Genomic DNA, 21239 nt, shown 5'->3' with positions numbered 1-21239 from the left:
GTCTCTCGTTGGTAAGCGCTGGACGAGCAAGGACCACCCACGTTGCTCCAAGCAGCTCGGGGTAAGTAAAATAGCAAATAAAATATTGTATTGGATTGAAATAAAGCCGAACTTGTTCGGGATAGGCACAAAAAGGGTTAAAATGTTGAAGCTTGAAAAAAAGCTTGAAAATGTTAAAAGATGGTTTGCATAGAGATTACAATGAATTACAAACCTGATTAATAGCTTGGCTTTTCGGTTTGAATGGGGCATAAGAGTGTGCAAATGTACAATGTACTCTCTCAAGAGTTATGGTGGTGCTTGAAATTCAGTAGTGCAATGAAGTTCAAACATCAGCTCTGACGGGAGAGTGTTTGGTCGGACCAATTTAACATTCACCAGGTTAGCATTCACCAGCGTCAGCAAGTTAGCATTTCACCAGGTTAGCATTCACTAGCGTTAATTACTGAGGTTAGGGTTAAGGTTAGGTGTATCTCCATCCCCATGACTTTCGACACCTCTGCACAGCCAATCACAAGCCTCCACTGCCTTAACCCAGTTGCCTTTTTGATGTCACTCGGACTGAAAGACCTGCAAAAAACACTCTCCCCAGCTCTGACAGTGTGATAAAACTGATTCCCGGGATCAGTTCCAAATGTGATGGAACCGATTCAGGACCGTTTCCTGGTAACCCCCCCACCCACTTCCGCCTGGCACCCTTCCCCGGCCCTCCTGGACTCACCGGCCTCCTTGAGCACGGTGCACCTCTGGTAGTTGGAGGAGCGCAGGCTGGGCGCGCGCACGTTGTAGAGGCGCGCCTTGTCGATGCGGCCGTCGAAGACGCGCAGCAGCGGCTCCTTCTCCTCCCACTGGGACATGATCTTGTTGTCCACGAAGGTGGCGAACATCTGCGTCTCGATGAAGTGGGACAGGAAGGGCAGGTAGGGCTCCGGCTGGTCCGACAGGAATGAGGCCTGGAACAGTGGTAGTGGGGGGGGGGGGGGCAGTGGTGGAAAAAAGTTGGGGTTATTGGTGCGAACTGGACATAAGGCTGGGCGGTACGTCAATATATTGACGTCTGTAACCCTATACTATATATACTGTACACTATGCCAGGGGGGATGTGCCTTTAAGTATGCCTTGAAGTAGTTGGCGGGCTGCAGAGGGGTATTATGGGATATGCTTGGTGCGGTGTTTACTTTGTGTTCAGTGAGAGAAGAGTGGTCACGCATTCGTACAAGCAGTGATTTCTTTTTATTTGTTTACGAGTGATACAGAAGATAGAACCCTGGCTGTCACGTGTTTATTTGGAATATTTTTTTTAATTAAATCACCAGTTCTCCAGCACGGACTCCTTACTTATTTTAGCATAGAACAAGTTAAGGATTACTCTGCAACGAAGAGGAGGAGGGTGGTTATATGATATGAGGCACGTAGACATCATCTGGGATGTTGGATATCGTAATATTATAATATGCATAAGTGTTTTCAACTACTTCAATCACTTCAATATCGAAGCATTTAGGGTAAAAATATGGTAATATATATCTGATTTTGTTCATATCGCCCTGCCCTAACTTTATGAGACATGTATTGATATAACCATGCACCCTGCAGACCTCCCCCTGCTGTGTAATGGGAACACATACACATATTCACCTACCCACGATAGCAAAAACAATGCTTCATATAGTATAGATGGTATTTTGCATTGACTCACAAGGGAAATAAAGCACAGTGCCGTTTGCAAACAATGTCATTTACAATCTCTCTCCACTGTTCTGAAGGCTGGTCACACTTATTTGCTTGGTAGACAAATTACATTTCACATTGAAATGGTTTTTCGGCATTGGGGGCCACATAATGCATTGTCTTCAGACTTCCATACAACAATGCAGGTACAAATCTCAGTGGTTGATTCTAACAATGGCTTTCGAAGTGGCGTCCGGGGACCCCCAGGGGACCTTTAGGGGCTTCCAGGGGGTCGCACTCGCTAGCAAAATAAGGAACAGTTTTAAACACTTACAGTAAGCCCTGTTCTATATTTTGACTGTTCAAAAACGTGTTGTGAGCTTGTAAACTGGAAGTTTTTCAAAGCTTTTGAAAGCTCTTGAAAGGTCTTCTCTTATGTGTGGGTCACTGGCAAGAAAATCAGTTAAAATGGACGTATCAATTCATGGGGGCATCACAAGAAAACGTTTGAGAACCACAGTTTATGATAAGATCTAGAATGCAGCGAGAATCCAGGGTTACATAAGTGTACGTGTTCCCCGGGGATCGGTCTACCTTGTCAAAGTTGTGCATCTGCTCTCGGTTGGTGAGCCAGGACTCCAGGTCCGGCGAGCCCTGGATGACGAAGGCCTCGTAGTCGGCGAACATGGTGGCGAAGCGGCTGGCGAACACCTCGCGCAGCTGCACGTTGAGCTTGGCGTTCCGAAGCTCCTCCTCCTCAGCGGCCGTGCGTCCGACGGCGCCTCCTCCTCCCCCCGCCGGGCCCTCGGTGCTCCCCTGACCTTTGACCCCGGCCCGCAGCTCGTCCACGCGAGCCACCGTCACGCCGGTGCGCTTGGCCAGCGCCTGCAGTCTCTCCAGGGTGGCGTTGCCCTGCGGGTCACAGGGATGGGTTCAATTATCCTTTAGGTTCAAGGTTGTGCTTTGTTGTTACATCTCGGGAACTTATTTTGGTTTGGCTTCCTTCAGACAATGCAGCAGCATATATAATAACGTCAGCAGAATAAAAATAACGCAGATAGGTTTAAGGGAAAGAAACAGTGCAAAAAAAGAGCAAATACAACAACAACAAAATATTCAACGTTTTGGGTCTGAGAGGCTAGATCGCATCAAATGGTGGTCCATGGCTCAGACGGCGAATAAATAACAGGTTGAAAACCACTGACGTAGGGCATTAATTAAATTAACTTAATTTATGAAAAAAAAATCACAAAAAGTTCAGTTACGGGATAAGAGGTTTCTTTCCCGACTGCAACGATACCGGTCTCATCATCATCATCATCCATACCTAGTCTGGGATCACTTAACTTTTCGAGGTTTGATCCGGTCGGGAGAGGAAACCACTTTACGTCATGTTGTAGTACTCAAAGGACTACAATTTGCCGGAACTATCAAACCGGATTCAGTTTTAACCCAAAATATTCCCCTGCGCTCAAGGACATACTTTTAAGGCCTACCAGATAAACTCCATGATGCGGCGTAGTTTTGCTTTCGAAAAATTTGTTTGGTATGTGCATCTTTTAGTCCAACTCGTAGCGACTGGCAAGACTACACTAGGCTTCTCGAGCATTTTAATAGGGATTGGGGAAACAAACGGAGGGAACTAACTCAAAGCGATGCCGCTTCTTCTAGTGGTTTCCGCGCTTTAGGCGGAAACCAAACGGTCTGTTGTGAACGAACACCAGGCTTTCTCTCAGAAAGCCTGGTGGGCGAGGTTAATCCATACCTGCAGCAGCTCCAGCACGGCCAGCTCCTCCCCGGCCAGGTTTCCGTTGCGGCCGTCGTCCTCCAGCTGCCGCAGGGCCACGGCGGCCTTGCGCACCCTGCCCGGCGTGGAGGTGGCGGTGGAGGTGGTGGTGGTGGTGGGAGGAGCTCCTCCCCCTTCCCCGCCGCCGCTGGGAGCCAGGCCGAAGCTCAGCAGCACCTCGCTGATCTCCTGGATGAACTCCGTCCTGTTGGGGAGCTGAGGGAAGTCCTCGGGCAGCTCGATGCAGTGGTTGTCGATGTCCACAAAGCACAGGTTGGCCTGGCGGGGAGGGGAGATGACATTCATGATGCTTAGAATGATCATACTAAGACAGGGTTCTTCAACGTTTTCAGGCCAAGGACCCCTTAGTTGAGAGAGAGAGACGAAGCAGGGACCCCCACAACCTTATCATAGATTCAATATAGTTTCATCGCTTGACAGCACAATCATCGAGTATTTTGGATTCTTGTCAATTTGTGTTTTCAGATATTTAACCACTTGAGCCGTCATTGCCTAATACACTTGACCTTTCACTCTGTACTTGGTCTGCTCTTTTTTCCCTTTACACCAAACCTTTTTGCCAAAAAATAGCCGATCTACAAGCTCACAACGCCTCACAGCGCGAGGCGTTGTGAGCTTGTAGATCTGCAATTTTTGGCTACAGTTTTCAGAATATGGACACTAGGATTCAAGTTGTTAATATAAAAAGGATTATAAGATTTGGAGGACCCCCTGTAGTAACTCTGAGGACCCCCTAGGGGTACCGGACCCCCTGTTGAAGACCCCTGTACTAAGATATTAATTCATTTTCAGATTTGTTTCCAGTTTTCGCAAGAGAAATAAGCAACCAGATCTATGACATAAAGCTCAAAAGAAGCGACTAGGCCACATCATAGACATAGAAAGGTAGACGCCTCCTCCGGCTCTGGGGCGTCTGTATCGCGAGGCGAGAGCCATACCTCCATGGGCAGGAGGCAGGTGGTGTCGGGTCTTTCCGTACGCAGCCTCTAAGAACAGCTGAGCCGCGCAACATGAGCAACTGGATGGAACACGCCAATAAAGCTCTGTTGAATTGCATTGAGAAGTCCCGGAAAAGACACGCGGTGATTGGCCAGTAGTCACTTTGAGTGGCAGCGTACCTTTTTACAGGTCGCTCCAGTGAACTGCAGCAGCGAATGAGGTATCTAACTTTTTATATCTATCTATCTATGGGCCACATGAGCACTTTAGACTTTTGAAAATAGCCAATTTTCTTTAATCTAAAAGCTCTGTGAGCAACGCGTCGCAACAAATATACATTTGGGTGTCCTTGACATTAAAATGTTTGAGAACCACTTGGACTACAAATGTAGTCCTTGGGCTACGTGAGACCCAGCAGGGACTTCCCTGCCACCTTTTCCATCACAAGGTCCCATTTCCTCCTCTCAAGTTTTCCGCACCTCAACAGAGAGGTTATTATGTGAAAAGAGCACTCCAAAGGGCTGAAGCACTCAAATCTCAACTTGCTTGACACAGAGTTTTCTAACTCACAGATTTATTTATTTATTTGCAGCACAAGGCCACGGACAACTCAGGCGGGCTTGTACACACAGGCTGAGCCACCATAATGGCAGTTCAAAATAGGAAAGCGGCCTTTCTGCCTTCTCTTCCCAAAGCCCCCGGAGTGATCTATCAACATGACTGCTCTGCTAAGGTCCCTCCTTCCATCAGAGTCCAAGGACACAGATAATCTAACACAGTGCTTCCCGACCTGGGGACCGGGCCCCTTTGGGATGGGGGGAGGGGGGACACAAGGCCATGTCTGTTTGGTGGTGGTCCGGAATTTCAACTACTGTATGTTTCACAAACTCAAAACTTGCTTTCATCCAGTCAATGTGATATCATCAGTCCAAATTTTCATACACAAAACATTAATCTGGCCTGGGCCGCTGGCACACGGGTCCAGGCACCTAGGCTCTGTATAGACTGGCAGCCTGTCGCGGGTTCGGGCCCCGATCCCAACGGCCTTTGCTCCACGTCACGCCCCATCTCCCTCCCCCATTTCTGTCAGCCCACTATCAATAAAAGGCATAAAAGCCAATAAATAAAAACATTAAATAGCATTAATCAGATTTTCGAAAATTGATCTCATAGTTTGTAGGCCTGGTATTTTCAATATTCGTCTTACGAGAAGTATATAGGGCTTAAGTTGGGGGGGCTCAACATGTGTCCGATAGTGGGATCCACTCTCAGTGTAGATGCACCGGCGATCAGCGCCCGCTACGATACACCTGAACCCATTGCACTTGACATGGCCGTCTGCTTGGCTTTCTCAGGGCCTGGGTTTGGTTTGTGTGTGTTAATGTCTGAGAGACAGAGAGGAGTTGGTTCAGGTCAGGTCTAAATGCAGCTTGTTTAGCCAGTGCAGGCCAGGGGAGCAGTACAGGAGGCCAATCCACGGATTTAGGAGACGTAAAGCTGCCCACGGGGCGAGACTGACTGAGACCACAGGATAATACGTGCAAAAGGGGGCATCTTTGTTTCCTAGAAAAGGTTTGCTGAAAGGGATGATCAAAGTCTGGGACAAAGTTAAAATTGTGTAAGCAGGTTATTTGGATGCTGTTCATTGTTTACCTGGTATCTATAGTTTCAATGAATGCACAGGTTATTATTTTGATAGTATATTGTTGGACTGATGCTAGGTTCTTGGTTTACTCGTTATCCTAGTTTACTGAGGTACTACACTGTCTCTCTGCATTTGAAGTAGGTGATTACCTTGCTTACTGTAAGCTCTGGATAAGAGAGTCTGCTAAATTGTAGATTGATGATAAATCCTCATATATGCCTATGTTTGCTTTGCAAACATTTTATCGTGTTATTGTTTAATGCATATCTGTTGTGTTCTGAGCAGGGAAGACAGACACTAATAAACAGAAAACATACTCGGTCTGGAACTAACTCAATTAAATGCTCTGATCCTCTCTCCTCATCCTCTCATCTCCTCTCCTTATTTGCTCCCAGATAATCTTTCACTGTCGACTCAAATTCAAGGTCATTTCAAAGGAACAGAGAGATGCGCAGAAAATATTAGCAATGGAGTCAGGGACCAGTGTTGCCATGTCCGCTTATTACAAGCGACCGGGCTTGTTTTTCTGCAAAGTCGCTTGCAAATATTGGTAGTTGCGGGCCCGTTTTTGGGTTGTTGCTTAAATGGGCTTTCTTCTCAAACATTTTCATGTCAAGGACCCCCAAATGAATATGTATTTTGCTGCGGACCTCCATCTGAAAATATTTAATGTCAGGGAGTGGGACCCCCATACACGACTTGTGTTGTTAAAGGGGCCCCACCATGATTTTCAAAATATATATTTTATATAAATATTGGTCCATAATACGGTTTTATGCAGTTTTTAGCCTAAACAACCACTCAGATATTTACATTTCATGTTCTGTCTGTCTCTAATTCCAAGCCATTTCAGATGCAATACCAAAATGCCCATTGTTGGCAACGGGCGCAGTCTTTGGGCTAAAATTGGAACGATGCAGAGAAGTAGTGGTGCGCGGGCTGACCCGGTGCCCCCACCCGCCCGCCAACCCGCCCGCAAGCGGGTGGGTGGGTCAAGGTTTCAGACCTTTTCAGGCGGGCGGCGGGCGGGTGGGTTATCACCACTCTCACGTGCAAAAAATAAATAAGAATAATCACCTGTTCTTATTTGCCTTTTATTCTGAGTGCCAATCACGAGATATCTCGGGATATATCATCGCATCCCATAGTGCCAATCACGAGATATCTCGTGATTAAAAAGAAAAAAAAAAAAAAAAATTGAATTTTTTTTTTGGACCCCATCAAATCTAGTGAACATGATTTCAATCGCGATTTTGCATGTTCCACCCCCATACAACCCCATCTAACATACAGGGCGGCCATGTTTGTTTACATAACATGTAAAACATAATGGCTATTATCTCAAGAATGCCTGAACGGATTTCCAATCGGATTTTTTTGTTTGAAAGCTGTGAACAAACTGCACAAATCCACTCCAATGCAATCCAGGATTGCATTGGATTTTTTAGAGCTCATTCTTTTTTTTGCTCATTCTTTTTTTTTCCCATGCATGAGGTGTGCAAGGTTTAATCATGGCTAAGTTGACGAAAATAAGGCTTTTAAAATGCTTGGTAGCCAATAGCTAACTTCAAGCTAACTTCATCCTCTTCCTGTACATGCACAAAGAAAAGTGTTCAGGCAAGTCATGGCTGCAGGGCTTCTGCATATACCAGCATATCTCTATGGGATTGTCTATGGCACTCTGGGCACCCTCTAGTGGTGAAAGGGTGGCATTAAATGAGTTAACACATTCCCCGCCATTTAACGATACCTTTGTACTCTCCCCTGCCTCTGTCTCCATAGACTTCCATGTAATTCATATTGCACGGATCATGCACACCCATGCCTAGATAATGCACCACGTGTCTGCACATTGCTCACAGCTTTCAAACAAAAAAAATCAGAATGGAAATCCGTTCAGGCATTCATGAGATAGCAGCCATTATGTTTTCCTAAAATGTAAACAAAGATGGCTGCCATGTTTGAAAGATGGGGTTGCTATGGGGGTTAAACATGCAATTTCGCGATTGCTATCATGCCTACTAAAGTTTTTGGGGTCCAAACATTTTTTTGAAAAAAGAAAATTTTTGATTTTTTTTTTTTTTTTTTCTCAGGATTATCGGGCCTGGCGGGGAAAGACATTGAAATAATCTCGGGACTATCGGGCCTGGCATGCAATGAGTTAATAAGAGTAGGCCTATAAGAATAAGAATACAACGTTTGAATACGAGCACGAGCGAGTGAGTTTTAAAATGCGCCAGAGAGGAGCGAGGTTTCTCCTCCGCTCGGACCGTCCCAATTCCGCTCCTGTTGGGGCCGCGAACCACATCTTGCCAACATTTGACACAACGTGAGCACAGCAGAGAAGATGCACAAACAATTCAGCGCGTGTCACTGATCAGGATTTCACTTAGGTCTATATGTCTCTGACTCTCTGTCATCCACACAAGTCCGTTTATAGCTAAATACTTTGTGTCGGTTAAGTTATATAACCAGCCAGTCAACGGATACGATTTGAAACACAACTTTCGCAAGTGAGGCGGATTTTTTGACTGAATGAACCAACCAACCACGCTTACCTCGAGTCGCTCCCATCTCTCCAATCTGGTGATTAATCAATAACCAACAGGATTTAATATTGTCCGTCTTTTGCTGTCTGTTTAAAGTGCGAGGCGCTGTATAAATATGATTGACATAAAACCGCCATTCTTACCCCGACGATGCCCGGCGATTAGAGAGAATGAACGTCTTTGAATGAATGTCTTTTAGGCTAAACCCCAATTTGAACAACACGTTTGTTTATTTAGCCCATGACAATATTGTGCTACTGTAAACCTATCTGTAAAGCGACTTTGGGTACTTAGAAGAGCCGTATATAAAGATGAGCTATTGTGGAGATGATATACCATCTTTTTTTTAAATGCGGGTTGCGGGGCGGGCGGATTCGTCGATTTGTATATTGTTCTGCGGCGCGGGCGCGGGCGGGTTACGTTCCGTGCGGGCTGTGGGTCGTGCGGGTTATGAAAAAAACGTCACCCGCGCATCACTACAGAGAAGATTAGCATGGTACCACAATGAGAAGCCTGTAGAGTCAATCCAGTCCAGCCAATTTTAGTACCACTTTACCTCATGGTTCCACCTCATACAGTATATATGTCACGGTTAGATAGAGAAACGGTTAGATAGAGAAACGGAGCGCTCGCCGTGCTGCACGGGGCGGAACAAGCGGTCGCCACAACAACGTCCTCCAGGCGGAGCCGCTCGATTGTCCACGACATTGCAAGCGGCGCGAAGGCCAGCAGACCTTGGTCCTGCTCTTCGCCCCCGAGCGCCGCAGGCGCGAGTGGCCGCGAAGAGCGGGCCAGGGCCACGCGGCCGGCGGAGCGCCACGCGAGTTACGAAGCCGTGGTGAATGCAATCGTTATATTTATGCCCAGGCCGTAAGGCCTGGGCAAGCTAGGCTAGGCTAGGCTAGGCTAGGCTAGGCTAGGCTAGTAAATAAAGAAAGAGTCGCAAACGAGTGACGTCAGCGCCTTCACTAGTGAATGGCTGTCATCGCCATCTGGTGGTGATTGGTGTGTGGTGAACGACAAAACAAGCGCTCTTACCACAGTCTAACCGAGTTACCCAAACTAACCGTAACATATATACTAACTCTCAATAGAATATAGCCTCACAAAAAGTACCACCCCCTTCTCTAGGGGACCCAATAGGAAATGAGCCCCTTTGTGACATAAATAAGGGCCTGTGACATAAACAAGGGCCCGGTTTCAAAAGAGTACCGTTCAGACACACCCATTCAGAAAATCACTGAAATGAAAGGCAAGGCTTAGAGGTAATTAATGTTTTTTGGGGGGGCTGGAAGAGACACTGGGAAGACCAAAAACAAGAAAGAAATGAAAAATGTGAAATTCATGGTGGTGCCCTTTTAAAATGTTTCATAAAACATTTTTTCTCATTTTATTTTTTTATCGACTATTTTCAAATAGCCAATGTACTGTAGATATGGCCTTGTTGCTTCTCTTGGACTCGTCTTCCTGGACCTGACCGCTTGTTTCTCTTGCTGAATCTGGCAACACTGCCAGGGGGCAGAATGGGAGGAGAGGCAGCGGGAGAGAGGGAGGGATGGAGGGGCTCCTGGGAGAGCCGCGGTGTCCAGTCAGTCCCGGCAAGGATAATTACAATGGATACAGATTAGGATGCAGCCGGATTAACAGGCGCCGGGGGAACCCGGGGGATGGGAGTGAAGCTTTCTGCTATGTTAGGGTTCTGTGATGGTAGAACTCTGTTAGGTCTCTGCTTTGTTAGGGTTATTATAGTAAATCAGGGGTCTTCAACGTTTCAGGCCAGGGACCCCTTAGCTGAGAGAGAGATGAAGCAGGGACCCTACATACCTACATATTGTATAAATGTGTGATGCAGATTTTCATCGATTTCATACAGTAGATAGATTCATAGACTTGTTTGACAGCAATGTCATTAGTCTATGCTGGATTTGTGTTTTTTGTTAACTTGACCCATCACTCTGTACTTGGTCTGCTCTTCTTTACCTCTACACCAAACCTATTTGCTGAAAATAGCCGATCTACAAGCTCTCAACGCCTCGCCGTTGAGAGCTGTAGATCTGCTATTTTTGGCTAAAGTTCTCCTTAGAATAGGGATGCGAGGGTTCAAGTCGTTAATTTAATTTTAATTTAATTCAAGGCTTGGTTTTAATAGAAAATAAGTCATTTTTTGGGTGGAGTACTCTTTTAAACCCTATATGGCTGAACGGAGTCCTTCAGGGCTTTATACTACAGTATTTTCTGGACTATAAGGCGCACCTGACTATAAGGCGCACTGTCAATGAATGGTCTATTTTCAAACTGTTTTCATATATAAGGCGCACCTGACTATAAGGCGCACATAATAGACGCTACCGTTGCGTTATGCATCCAACAGATGGAGCTGTGCTAAAGGGAATGTCAATGTCAATGAATGATCCATATATAAGGCGCACTGGACTATAAGGCGCACTGTAGTTTTTTGAGAAAATTAAAGGCTTTTAAGTGCGCCTTATAGTCCGGAAAATACGGTAGTTTATTTTCTGTTGTGCCCTCCGACTACCCCATGAATAATACAACAACTGACACTAAAAGTTTAAAAACTAATGAAAACTAAACTAAAACTAAGACTTTTCATGAAATAAAAAATCTACTAAACTAGCAAACCCGCTTTATGGATACAAATTAAACATTCTAAAGTATACCAACCTTGGCAGTCACACACATGCACATTGTTGTCCACATTATTGAAGTCATATGATTTTAAAAAAAAAGGAATATTGTATACTTTTCCCATGTGAAATGTTGCAAATATAACACAAGCAGGATGCTCTAGTCTAGGAGGAGACTAGAGCATTGTTCTGTTGATATAGTGAGCAGCAAGGTCAAGACTGCTAACAACAAGCCTCAAATGAAGCGCTCAAGCCCCATTTAAAAATATTTTTTGAAAGTAGCAGATCTACAAGCTCACACCGCATCATGACGTGACACGTTGCGAGCTTGTAGATCGGCTATTTTCACAAGAGTTTCCCAAAATATGAGTTAAGAATATGCCATGTTTGCGATAAAAGACAACAATGTCATTGTTCTATGATTCTTTTGCTACTAACCAATGTAGTGGGAGACACAGGGGCTCCTTTCAGGTTTTAAGACGTGCTCTGCAGTGCTTGCACACATTAAATCAAAACCAAGAGCGATAAGTGTGTTCCCTGTTATTGATTCATCTTAACCCGTGTTCATTACAAATATTCAAAGCGTGCAGTGGAATTTCCAGTAGCACACACATCTGCTCGCGTGCGCACACACACACACGATATGGAGGACATGATTGCCTCTGACAGCTGAATTTCCCCCACAGGATCAATACAGGTCTACAGTATCTATCTATGTATGATTGTTTGGGTTGGGGGGGCCGTACAATTGGGTATGGCAGGGGTATGCAGCTGCCATACCCTGGGTCCAGGGGGGAAAATAAAAGTTACTTTTAAATATAAATCCATGAATGTCTCTTTGTCTATCTGCGCTGGTTATTATGTTGTTAAATTACAGTAAAATAACTACAAATGCAAAATTTAACATGATGGTCACTTTAACAAGGTATTATAATTATATTCTCCACATTTGTATTCTCCCCATCTTGACAAGATGGTATATTACCAGGTTCTGCAGGTCAGCTGCACAGGTGCAATGCATTATTGTTAATTGTGGCACGTTTACTAACATGCTAACTTTAGCTGCACTTGAAAAACCATTCCAGGCTGCCATATCCAGCCCAAGAAACCGTAGAAACCTGTGTAAAAAACTGACAAGTCTTTTTTTTTCAGACATTGTGAAAATAGCCGATCTACATGCTCACAACGCCTCGCAGCGCGAGGCGTTGTGAGCATGTAGATCTGCTATTTTCACAATAGAACCGTGTTATCCAAAATGTAATGCCTATTTTCCATGAGGACTCCCATCTTTGCCATACCCTAGCTTTTGCTGAACTGACGCCACTGTATGGTGTCTGAATTTGTGTGTGTGTGTGTGAGAGAGAGAGAGAGAGAGAGAGAGAGAGAGAGAGAGAGAGAGAGAGAGAGAGAGTCTATGTAAATAGAGGTTGGTGGCTTTCTGAATAGGAGCTTCACTGTCTGTCTGTGGGTGCACTGGCTCTAGCGTGGGGTTCCCCAGAGCCCCATGAAGGGCTTCCAGGGTGTCCCCACAGTTGAATGATCTAGGTCAATTTGCTTCCATTAGTACGCACTCAGAGTTAAATGAACACTGATGATTTTACAGTGTAGATCGGCGTCCCAGATAAAGAATCGTGTCAAATGAGGGTCCTTAGAAAAAAAGGAAAAGAAAATCATTTTTTTTAACAGCGATGATCTATTCTTTAGTTTGGTCCGCTGAAAAAAGCCGGTGTTGCCAAAAAAAAAAAAAAAAAAAGAATCAGATATCTCCATTTTTCTGAATTCCATAACATTGGCTCGGGCGGAAATGGGGATTTCCGGATAATTCCATTTCCAGATGCATCGTGGGAATTTAAGTCTTTGCATCACTCTGCGGCTGCGGGAGAGCGCAATCTATCGTAAAGACCCAAAACGCAATTAAAAGCCATTGGCACTCAAGCGCTGGATTCGATAAAACATACTATATATATACGTCCTCAGCGGTGACTGTGTCAATATCAAATTGGCCAAATTGTCAAATATTATATTCTCTACCAAATCTCTTTGCCAAAAAATAGCCGATCTACAATCTCACGGCGTGTTGAGAGCTTGTAGATCTGCAATTTTTTGGCAAATGTTCCACCCCAGGATAATTGATATTAGGGATATTTTGATTATCACGGTAATATCGTAAATCGCGATTTATTTTCTCACAATAATCGTGACATAACATTTTCATATGGTCCCATCCCTGCTCCATCCATATATTATCCAGGGGTTAAAAAAAAAATCCCAAGACTGAAAATTATTTTCAGACCATGTCCCAATATGTGATTTTAGAAACATGGCGCGTGCAGCGCACACCAATATTTGGGGTGTTTCGCTGAAGTTCTGACCTTCCTTCACTGAATGTGTGCCAATCCATGCTTTATATTATAGAAGTATCTTCTGAAGTTCTGTTGTATTCTATTGCTAGTCTGGCCAATTCAAACACTCATATCTTGAAATTATAACTGCTTTTTAGTTTGGAGATCACTTGACTAGCGTTTTGACGACTTTGTCAAAACGCCGCTGCAAATCGCTCCCACTTATAATTTTTTTTGGCGGATCTGCACTGATCTCAGAAATAGCCCCTATGGAATCCTCAAGACTGGAATCCGTCCCCAGGACTGAGAACTTTAACCCATTAGGCCTAGAATTATTGAATGCTTTAACTATTGAAAAATAGCAGATATACAAGCTCACAGCGCGCTGCAAGCTTGTAGATCTGCTATTTTTTTTAAAGTCGTGAAAATGTGTGCAAATCTTTGAATGTATGTATTTTTAAAGCGAACTTTTGTAACTCAAATTTTGCTTCCGGGGGGTCCCTGGAACTAAATATTTTGAGATGCGGATCCGTTTCAGCACCACTGACATAGTAGTCTCTCAAGAACAGACTAACTGAGCTTCAGTTAAGTGAAAAGGACCTTTTCTTTGACGATGGCTGGCCAGATTGCTGACATAGAAACATGGCCTTTTCAAAAAACCTTAGAAGGATTCAAAAGACACTTATAGAATCGGGTAAAAATTCGAATTTCCTCATTTAAAAAAAAAATAGCAGATCTACAAGCTTGCAGCGCGGCACAGAGTGCCACGTTCGAGCTTGTATATCTGCTATTTTTCAATAGTTAAAGCATAAAATAATACTACACAATAATATGTACCCCGTTCTGAATGGGTTTAACAGCTGCATACCTCCTGAGGGAGCTCCAGCTTGGAGCGGTCCGTGCCCTCCTTGCACTGCAGGCCCATCAGGTAGGGCACCGGGGCATCCAGGAAGTGGAGCAGGGAGGCGGGTAGGATGGGCACGTAGACGTGCTGCCACTGGAAGGGGAACAGCAGCGTGGTGACGCCCTCCGCCACCGCCATCAGCCGCTGGTAGTCTGAGAAGAACACCGCCGGAGACAGAGAGAGAGACACAGATTAGACCAGGGGGTCTGCAACAGGTTGGTCCGGGACCACCTAGGGGGTCCTGAGAGTTACTACAGGTCTGTCCTCCTCTGTCCTCTGTGGGATAGAAACTTTTTTCTCCTTTTTTTATATTAACCACTTGAATCCTAGTGTACGTATCCTGGGAACTTGAGCCAAAAATAGCAGATCTACAAGCTCTGCTATTTTCGGCAAAGACGTTTGGCGTAGAGGGGAAAAGAGCAGACTAAGTACAGAGTGAAAAGTCAAGCTAAAGGAGCTATAGTCAACTTTTTCATTGTAGGGCCGACACTTTGTTTACATCCTAGTCTATAGACTAGAAAGTGTCAGTCTGACAATGGCCAAAATGATTATTTTATCATTATTTCACGCTTTTTGTGGTCATTTTGGAATAGAAACACATATATGAAGCTTATTTCTTTATAAAATATTTTCGAATCATTATTTTTATTTTAGCATCCGTTTTTCAAGAAAAAGTTGACTATAGCTCCTTTAAGTATTGACGGTTCAAGTGGTTAAATACGTATCCGAAAACAAAAATTTACATGAAACCAAAATACAATGATGATTGTGCTGTCAGACAATGAAACTATATGGAATCTATGAAAAGGTTGTGGGGGTCCCTGCTTCGTCTCTCTCTCAACTAAGGGGTCCTTGGCCTGAAAACGTTGAAGACCCCTGGATTAGACCCATGCAGTGCTCATTTTGACAGCACATTTTGATTTAGTCTTAGTTACATATTTATCATCTGAAAAGAAGAAAAGCAGGTCTTAATGCTCCCAAGATAATTTATTCACTTTTCAGTATCTCTATTTTGAGAAATGTAGAAATGTTTGACCGCTATTTTTGTCAGCTGTTTTTAGTTTTTGTTTTAATCTAGTTTTAGTTAACTAAATCTACACTAGCCCTTACCCGTTCAAAGATATGAGCTCCAAAATGATGTGCAGTGTGTGGGTTATGGGATGTGCACTGTGCACACAGTATATGAGGGATGGAAAGTAACTCTAACTGGTGCTTGCATGATGTAGGAGCATCAATGTAAGAATCCCGTTTCGTTTAATGGCTACAGAGATACTGTTCCCCTCCCCCCCAGCCCGCCCGCCCACCCGCCTGCACACACACCCGCCTGCCTGCCTGCCTGCCTGCCTGCCTGCCTGCCTGCCTGCCTGCCTGCCTGCACACACACACACACACACACACACACACACACACACACACACACACACACACACACACACACACACACACACACACACACACACACACACACACACACACACACACACACACACACACACACACACACACACACACACACACACACAGAGCTGGTTAAACATTTTGCCTCAAGCTAGATGCAGAATAGATAATAGATACACCATAAAAATGCTAATATACAGCATACGATTTGTGAAAGTGACAAACGGGCTTCACAGTTATGTCAGGTGTGTTCATATGCTTATGGTGATGCGATTTCAGATCAATTGCTCCAGCCACCGAGGAGAAACGCTGTGACAGACACTCAGACACTCACTCAGACACTCACTCAGACACTCACTCAGACATTCGCAAAATTATAGTATAGATTTGATTTTCTTTCTTTTTTTTTACGGTTTTGCAACCCATTTTCTCACCCAGTGCCAACTACCTAACCTGTAGTCCTGGTTTCCGCTCTCCCCCTGCCACGCCAGGGGAATTGGGGAGCACCTGGCTGGCGAGGGGGAGGTAGTATAGAAACCAGGACTACTGCATGTTTTTGTGAGGGCATCTACCCTAGGAAACACGGGGAGAACATGCAAACTCCACACAGAAAGGCTCTATCGCCAACCCCACCTAGGGGAGGGAGGAACACGCCCCCAGCGCCCACAGCGTCCCCCGGCAGGAATCGAACCCAGGACCTTCTAGCTGTGAGGCGAAGCGCTAACCACTGTGCCACCGTGCCCCCCCCCCCACACTTTTTTTTGACAAAACATATTTTGGTAGGCCTTGATGGTGTCGTAATGCCTGAATTTACTCTGGGTTTCATGCTGAAAATAGACGATCTTTGTAGATCTGCCATTTTCAGAGGACAACACCCGGGCATAACCAGACATAACATTGAATATGAGAATAACATGGGGAGTGAGAAAGCCAGAGGAATTGCATTCTGTGTGTGTGCGTGTGTGCGTGCGTGCGTGCGTGCGTATGTTTGTATGTGTGCGCGCTGCCTCTCCTCTTCCCTAAAACAGATCAAGGCCAGTGGTTTTGGTACAGAGTTCAGCGGTAGTTTCATCAGACATACTGTATGATTATAATGGCATGAGAGAACAAGCCAGTGTGTCCTCCAGGAAGACCGAGAACAAGAACGAAAGAAAATCAGTTACCAATTTATCCGATATACTCTCTCTCTCTCTCTCTCTCTCTCCATTTCCCTTCTGCCTCTCTTGTCCTCCACATCCATACCTTGGAGTTCCATCTCCCCGGCCTGCTCAGGCAGACAGGGGATACAGAGCTATGGTGCACACTCATTCAAAATGCTTTTCCAAGGCCCTCATTGCACTAACCACACGGCCCCAACTGATTTATATTACACAAAAGAAACGTGGAGAGTTTCAGTAGCTTTACCCTGTGTGTGTGTGTGTGTGTGTGTGTGTGTGTGTGTGTGTGTGTGTGTGTGTGTGCGCACTCATGCACACGCAGGAGGAAAGAGAGCACAAATCTGTGTGTCCATTAAGCATCTCTGTGCGTGTGCGTCTGTCTGTGTGTGTGTGTGTGTGTGTGTGTGTGTGTGTGTGTGTGTGTGTGTGTGTGTGTGTGTGTGTGTGTGTGCACACGCGCGCATGTGTGTTCTCATCCATTAGTGGAAAAGACGCCGTCACCTACTGTATACCCCTAACTGTATGATAGTCTGCTTGTGTCTAGCGTATATATAGACAACTGATCATGATGCTGCTCATGATTTTTACTTCAATATATTTAGATTTTGACATGATTTATGTCTTAAAAATAATGTTCCAAATAAATAAATTAAAATGTGTGAATGTGTGTGTGTGTCCTCATCCATTAGTGACTAGCGGTGTTTGTGATGTTGAAGCCGAGGTACAAAGCAAGCCATTAAGCATACGAGGACTTTAGAGCAGAGAAATTAATGATCCCAATATGTGTTAGACAGGGGAGGGGATCGTTTGTTTTATTCACCGCTTGGCCCCTAATGGAGGCTGCCTGGGTTGATGACGGATAGGCCAGCTGTGACAGCAAGAGTGTGTGCATTTAGTGCACCCACTCAAATATATACAGCACATTGTCGTATGACGAATGGCCAAATCGAATGGCCGATCTCCAAGCTCATGGCGCATTGCATCGCCTCGCGCTTTGAGCTTGTAGATCGGATATATTTGCCCTTAGTCACATGCCCAAAACAGGGCACGGCGGGTTGAACGTGGATAATCACTCCATGTCTCGTTGCATGCTTCCACAGTAGCAATTTAGCAGACATCCTCTTGAACTGCTCACTGAAGTAAACGACTGACGTGTTTGATGGAGTTCTCAGGAAAACTAAAGTCCTGGGTGGGTACGTCATGTATGGAGAACAAAGCCAGGATAAAAAAAAAAGACAATCACAAAAAATAAAACAGTAAATTAGTGGTTCTCAACCTTTTCTGGCCCAGGGCCCACTTAAAAATCTCTAAAAAGCATTCAGGGCCCACCCATCTGACCACATCTCCTCTCCCTTTTGCCTTTACTGTAACTTCTGTTTTGTTTTTCGTGCCATTGTGCATTATTATTTTTAATCCTGTTATTGTGTGTCATATTTTATGTTGCTTTTATTCACAACTTTCCCTACCCAAGTTTAGATCAGGAGCTATAGTTGATATGTGGCAAGAACACTTCCCAGACAAAATACAACCCGGTTGTCGCCACTGTAAGTTTAACTGGCTACGTTCGTTGTTTACACTTGCAGTACATCATAGAGTTAAATAATATACGGTTTGCATCTGCTACTCATGAGATGAAATGACGTTGAGGTGCTGCGTTTGGGCAAGCCCAATAATCTAACCAGAATCCTGTAGTGTGTGATGCCCCATTGTTTTAAAATACTGTAGTGTGTAGTCCATGTAGAAGATAATCTGATAAAAGAAGATGTAGGTGTATGATGGTACCAGTCAGATTTCCAAAACGTTCAAGATTGTAAAAGTAGTCACTCACGCCCACACAAAATGCATCATGTCATCATGTTAGTCATCTAGTAGTGCAGTGGTTCTCATCCTTTTCTGGATCGGGGCCCACTTGAACATCTCGAAAGTGTTCAATCACAGTGCATTTTTGTTTATTTTACTGGTCAATCAAGCGATTGTGTTCCGACTTGGACCAATGGAACTAGCATAGTGTGGTTCCTATTTATTGGTATCACAATGAAACACGTTTCAAGGTTTTAAGATTGTGTTTTTCTTTTTTTGTTTTAATAACTTTTAGATATTTGATAGATTTTTTAATCTATCAATAGTGTTTTGCCAATTATTTGGGGGCCACTTAAAATACCCTCACGGCCCACAGTTTGAGAACCACTGATCTAATGGTATGGTGATTGTCCTTATTGGCGCAAGTAAAGCCAGCAGGGCACAGAGAGCAGCGGTGTAAAGTAACTAAGTACATTTACTTAAGTACTGTACTTTCTAAATTCTCCACTACACCTCGGATCCAAATATTGTACTTTTACTCCACTACATGTATTTGAAAACTTTAGTTACTAGTTACTGTACTTTGCAGATATAAATTATAATATTACCAGTAAGACTCCCTAATCGGGAGAAAAGCGACCGTCAGGTCGCATACACAAACTTCAGAAGGCAATGCATCGCAATGTATATTTTGAATTTCACATGTATATTTTGAATTCCGGACTTTTACTTGTAACAGTATTTCTATATTGCAGTATTGATACTCTTACTGAAGTCTTTTTCCACCACTGACAGAGAGCACGATCACTGCTAACGGAGAGCAGAGCAGAGAACAGAGCAGGAGGGAGAGAGAGAAGAGGATCAGAGAACACAGCAGGGAGAAATGTAGAACGAAAGCTCAAGTTAACCCAGATAGAGCACACACAATGCTGAGTAAAAACTATAGCAAAGCTGTGGAGTACAGTAGAGTGCTTGCACACGCACGCCCACCCCCACCACACACACACACACACACACACACACAAATACAAACACGTCTACTGAAGCAGAACCATCATGACACACTGTGAACAGCCTCACTGCGATTGTGCATAATGGATGAAACTTTAGAAGTAAGGCTCCGTTTCGTGACACAACGCTCAGCTAAGGGCAAAATATATCACTTTACTAAATGCAACTTGTGGAACTGGTGTGTCAGATGAGCTTCCTAAGTCACTCATGGTCTTCTGAACTCTCCTTTTTCTGCCATTATTTTGATAGTACAGTTAGCGATAATTGAGTCCGTAGGATACGGGGGTGAATACATTAGAATCCATGGCTTGTGATTGGCTGGAGCGGAGGTCGAGAGCACTCTGCGGTGTTCACTTGGACCGTGCAGTCGGGGGGATGGAGATTTACGATTCTGTCCACAACGGCACATAACTCGGTAACGGCGCTGAGTCGGCTCATGTGACCTTCGCAACGCTCGACATGGCGACTCGCACGCTACCGCTGGCTCGGCGGTGTCTGGCGTGACTCAAGGTCACCTGAGACGGCAAGCCTCCGTCGTCATCACAGAAAACATGCGCTCCTTCCGCAAGCGTCTCCTACGGATTCCAATATAGCGTACAGTTACAGTACAGTACAACTGGGAGAGAGTCGCAGAGTGACATGCCGCAAATTTGTCGCCGGGCACCGGGTTTGGAACCCCTGCAGGGACACTCTGTTGGGCATCAAAGCCTGTGCTACTCTTCTTTCTTATTTGACAGAAGACTTGCATTGTCCTGCTTGGTCTATTCATTCAAATATGGCTTTATCCAAAAATGTTGTGCTTCTTGCCAAATGATATACCTGCTCTTTACTGGTAACAACATGCTTTGAAAACCGACACTATTGTGTCAATATTGTGCTGTACGCCTTAACCACTTACTTGGCCATGAACGCTACCCTCTGTCTCCAAGCCAAGGTTTAACTCTCTACGGTCTACTCTTAAAGGAGCTATAGTCAACTTTTTCTTGAAAAACGGATGCTAAAATAAAAATAATGTTTCGAAAATATTGTATAAAAAAATAAGCTTCATATATGTGTTTCTATTCAAAAATGACCACAAATAGTGTAAAATAATGATAAAATAATTATTTTGGCCATTGTCAGACCGACACTTTGTTTACATTCTAGTCTATAGACTAGGATGTAAACAAAGTGTCGGCCCTACAATGAAAAAGTTGACTATAGCTCCTTTAATGCAACGGACCTGAGTTGCAACTGCACTTGGTCTTGCTCTTGTTTCCTTCCACGCAGGAATCTCTTCACAAGATGGTACTGTAGCTGATCTACAAGCTCACAACGTTGTGAGCGTTGTGAGCTATCTGGTGAACGTCCCCTCACCCAGAATGGGGGGCG

The 21239-nt window shown here is 44.5% G+C and overlaps 1 protein-coding gene across 4 annotated transcripts in view; it reads right to left on the bottom strand.

The window, feature by feature from the left end:
- The window catches only part of dennd5b (DENN/MADD domain containing 5B), a 126317-nt gene that overhangs the window by 34702 nt on the left and 70376 nt on the right, over positions 1-21239 (bottom strand). For all 4 annotated transcript variants that reach the window (XM_080754768.1, XM_080754769.1, XM_080754770.1 and 1 more), the window contains exons 7-10: positions 14467-14654; positions 3437-3736; positions 2266-2583; positions 722-953 (exon numbers count right to left, since the gene is read on the bottom strand). In XM_080754768.1, coding sequence (XP_080610894.1) covers positions 722-953; positions 2266-2583; positions 3437-3736; positions 14467-14654 — 1038 coding nt within the window. The remainder of the gene's footprint in view (positions 1-721; positions 954-2265; positions 2584-3436; positions 3737-14466; positions 14655-21239) is intronic.

This window comes from Nannobrachium achirus, assembly GCF_963921795.1.
Source record: "Nannobrachium achirus genome assembly, chromosome: 23".
Taxonomy (NCBI): Eukaryota; Metazoa; Chordata; class Actinopteri; order Myctophiformes; family Myctophidae; genus Nannobrachium; species Nannobrachium achirus.
This window is presented reverse-complemented; position numbering and strand designations above follow the sequence as displayed.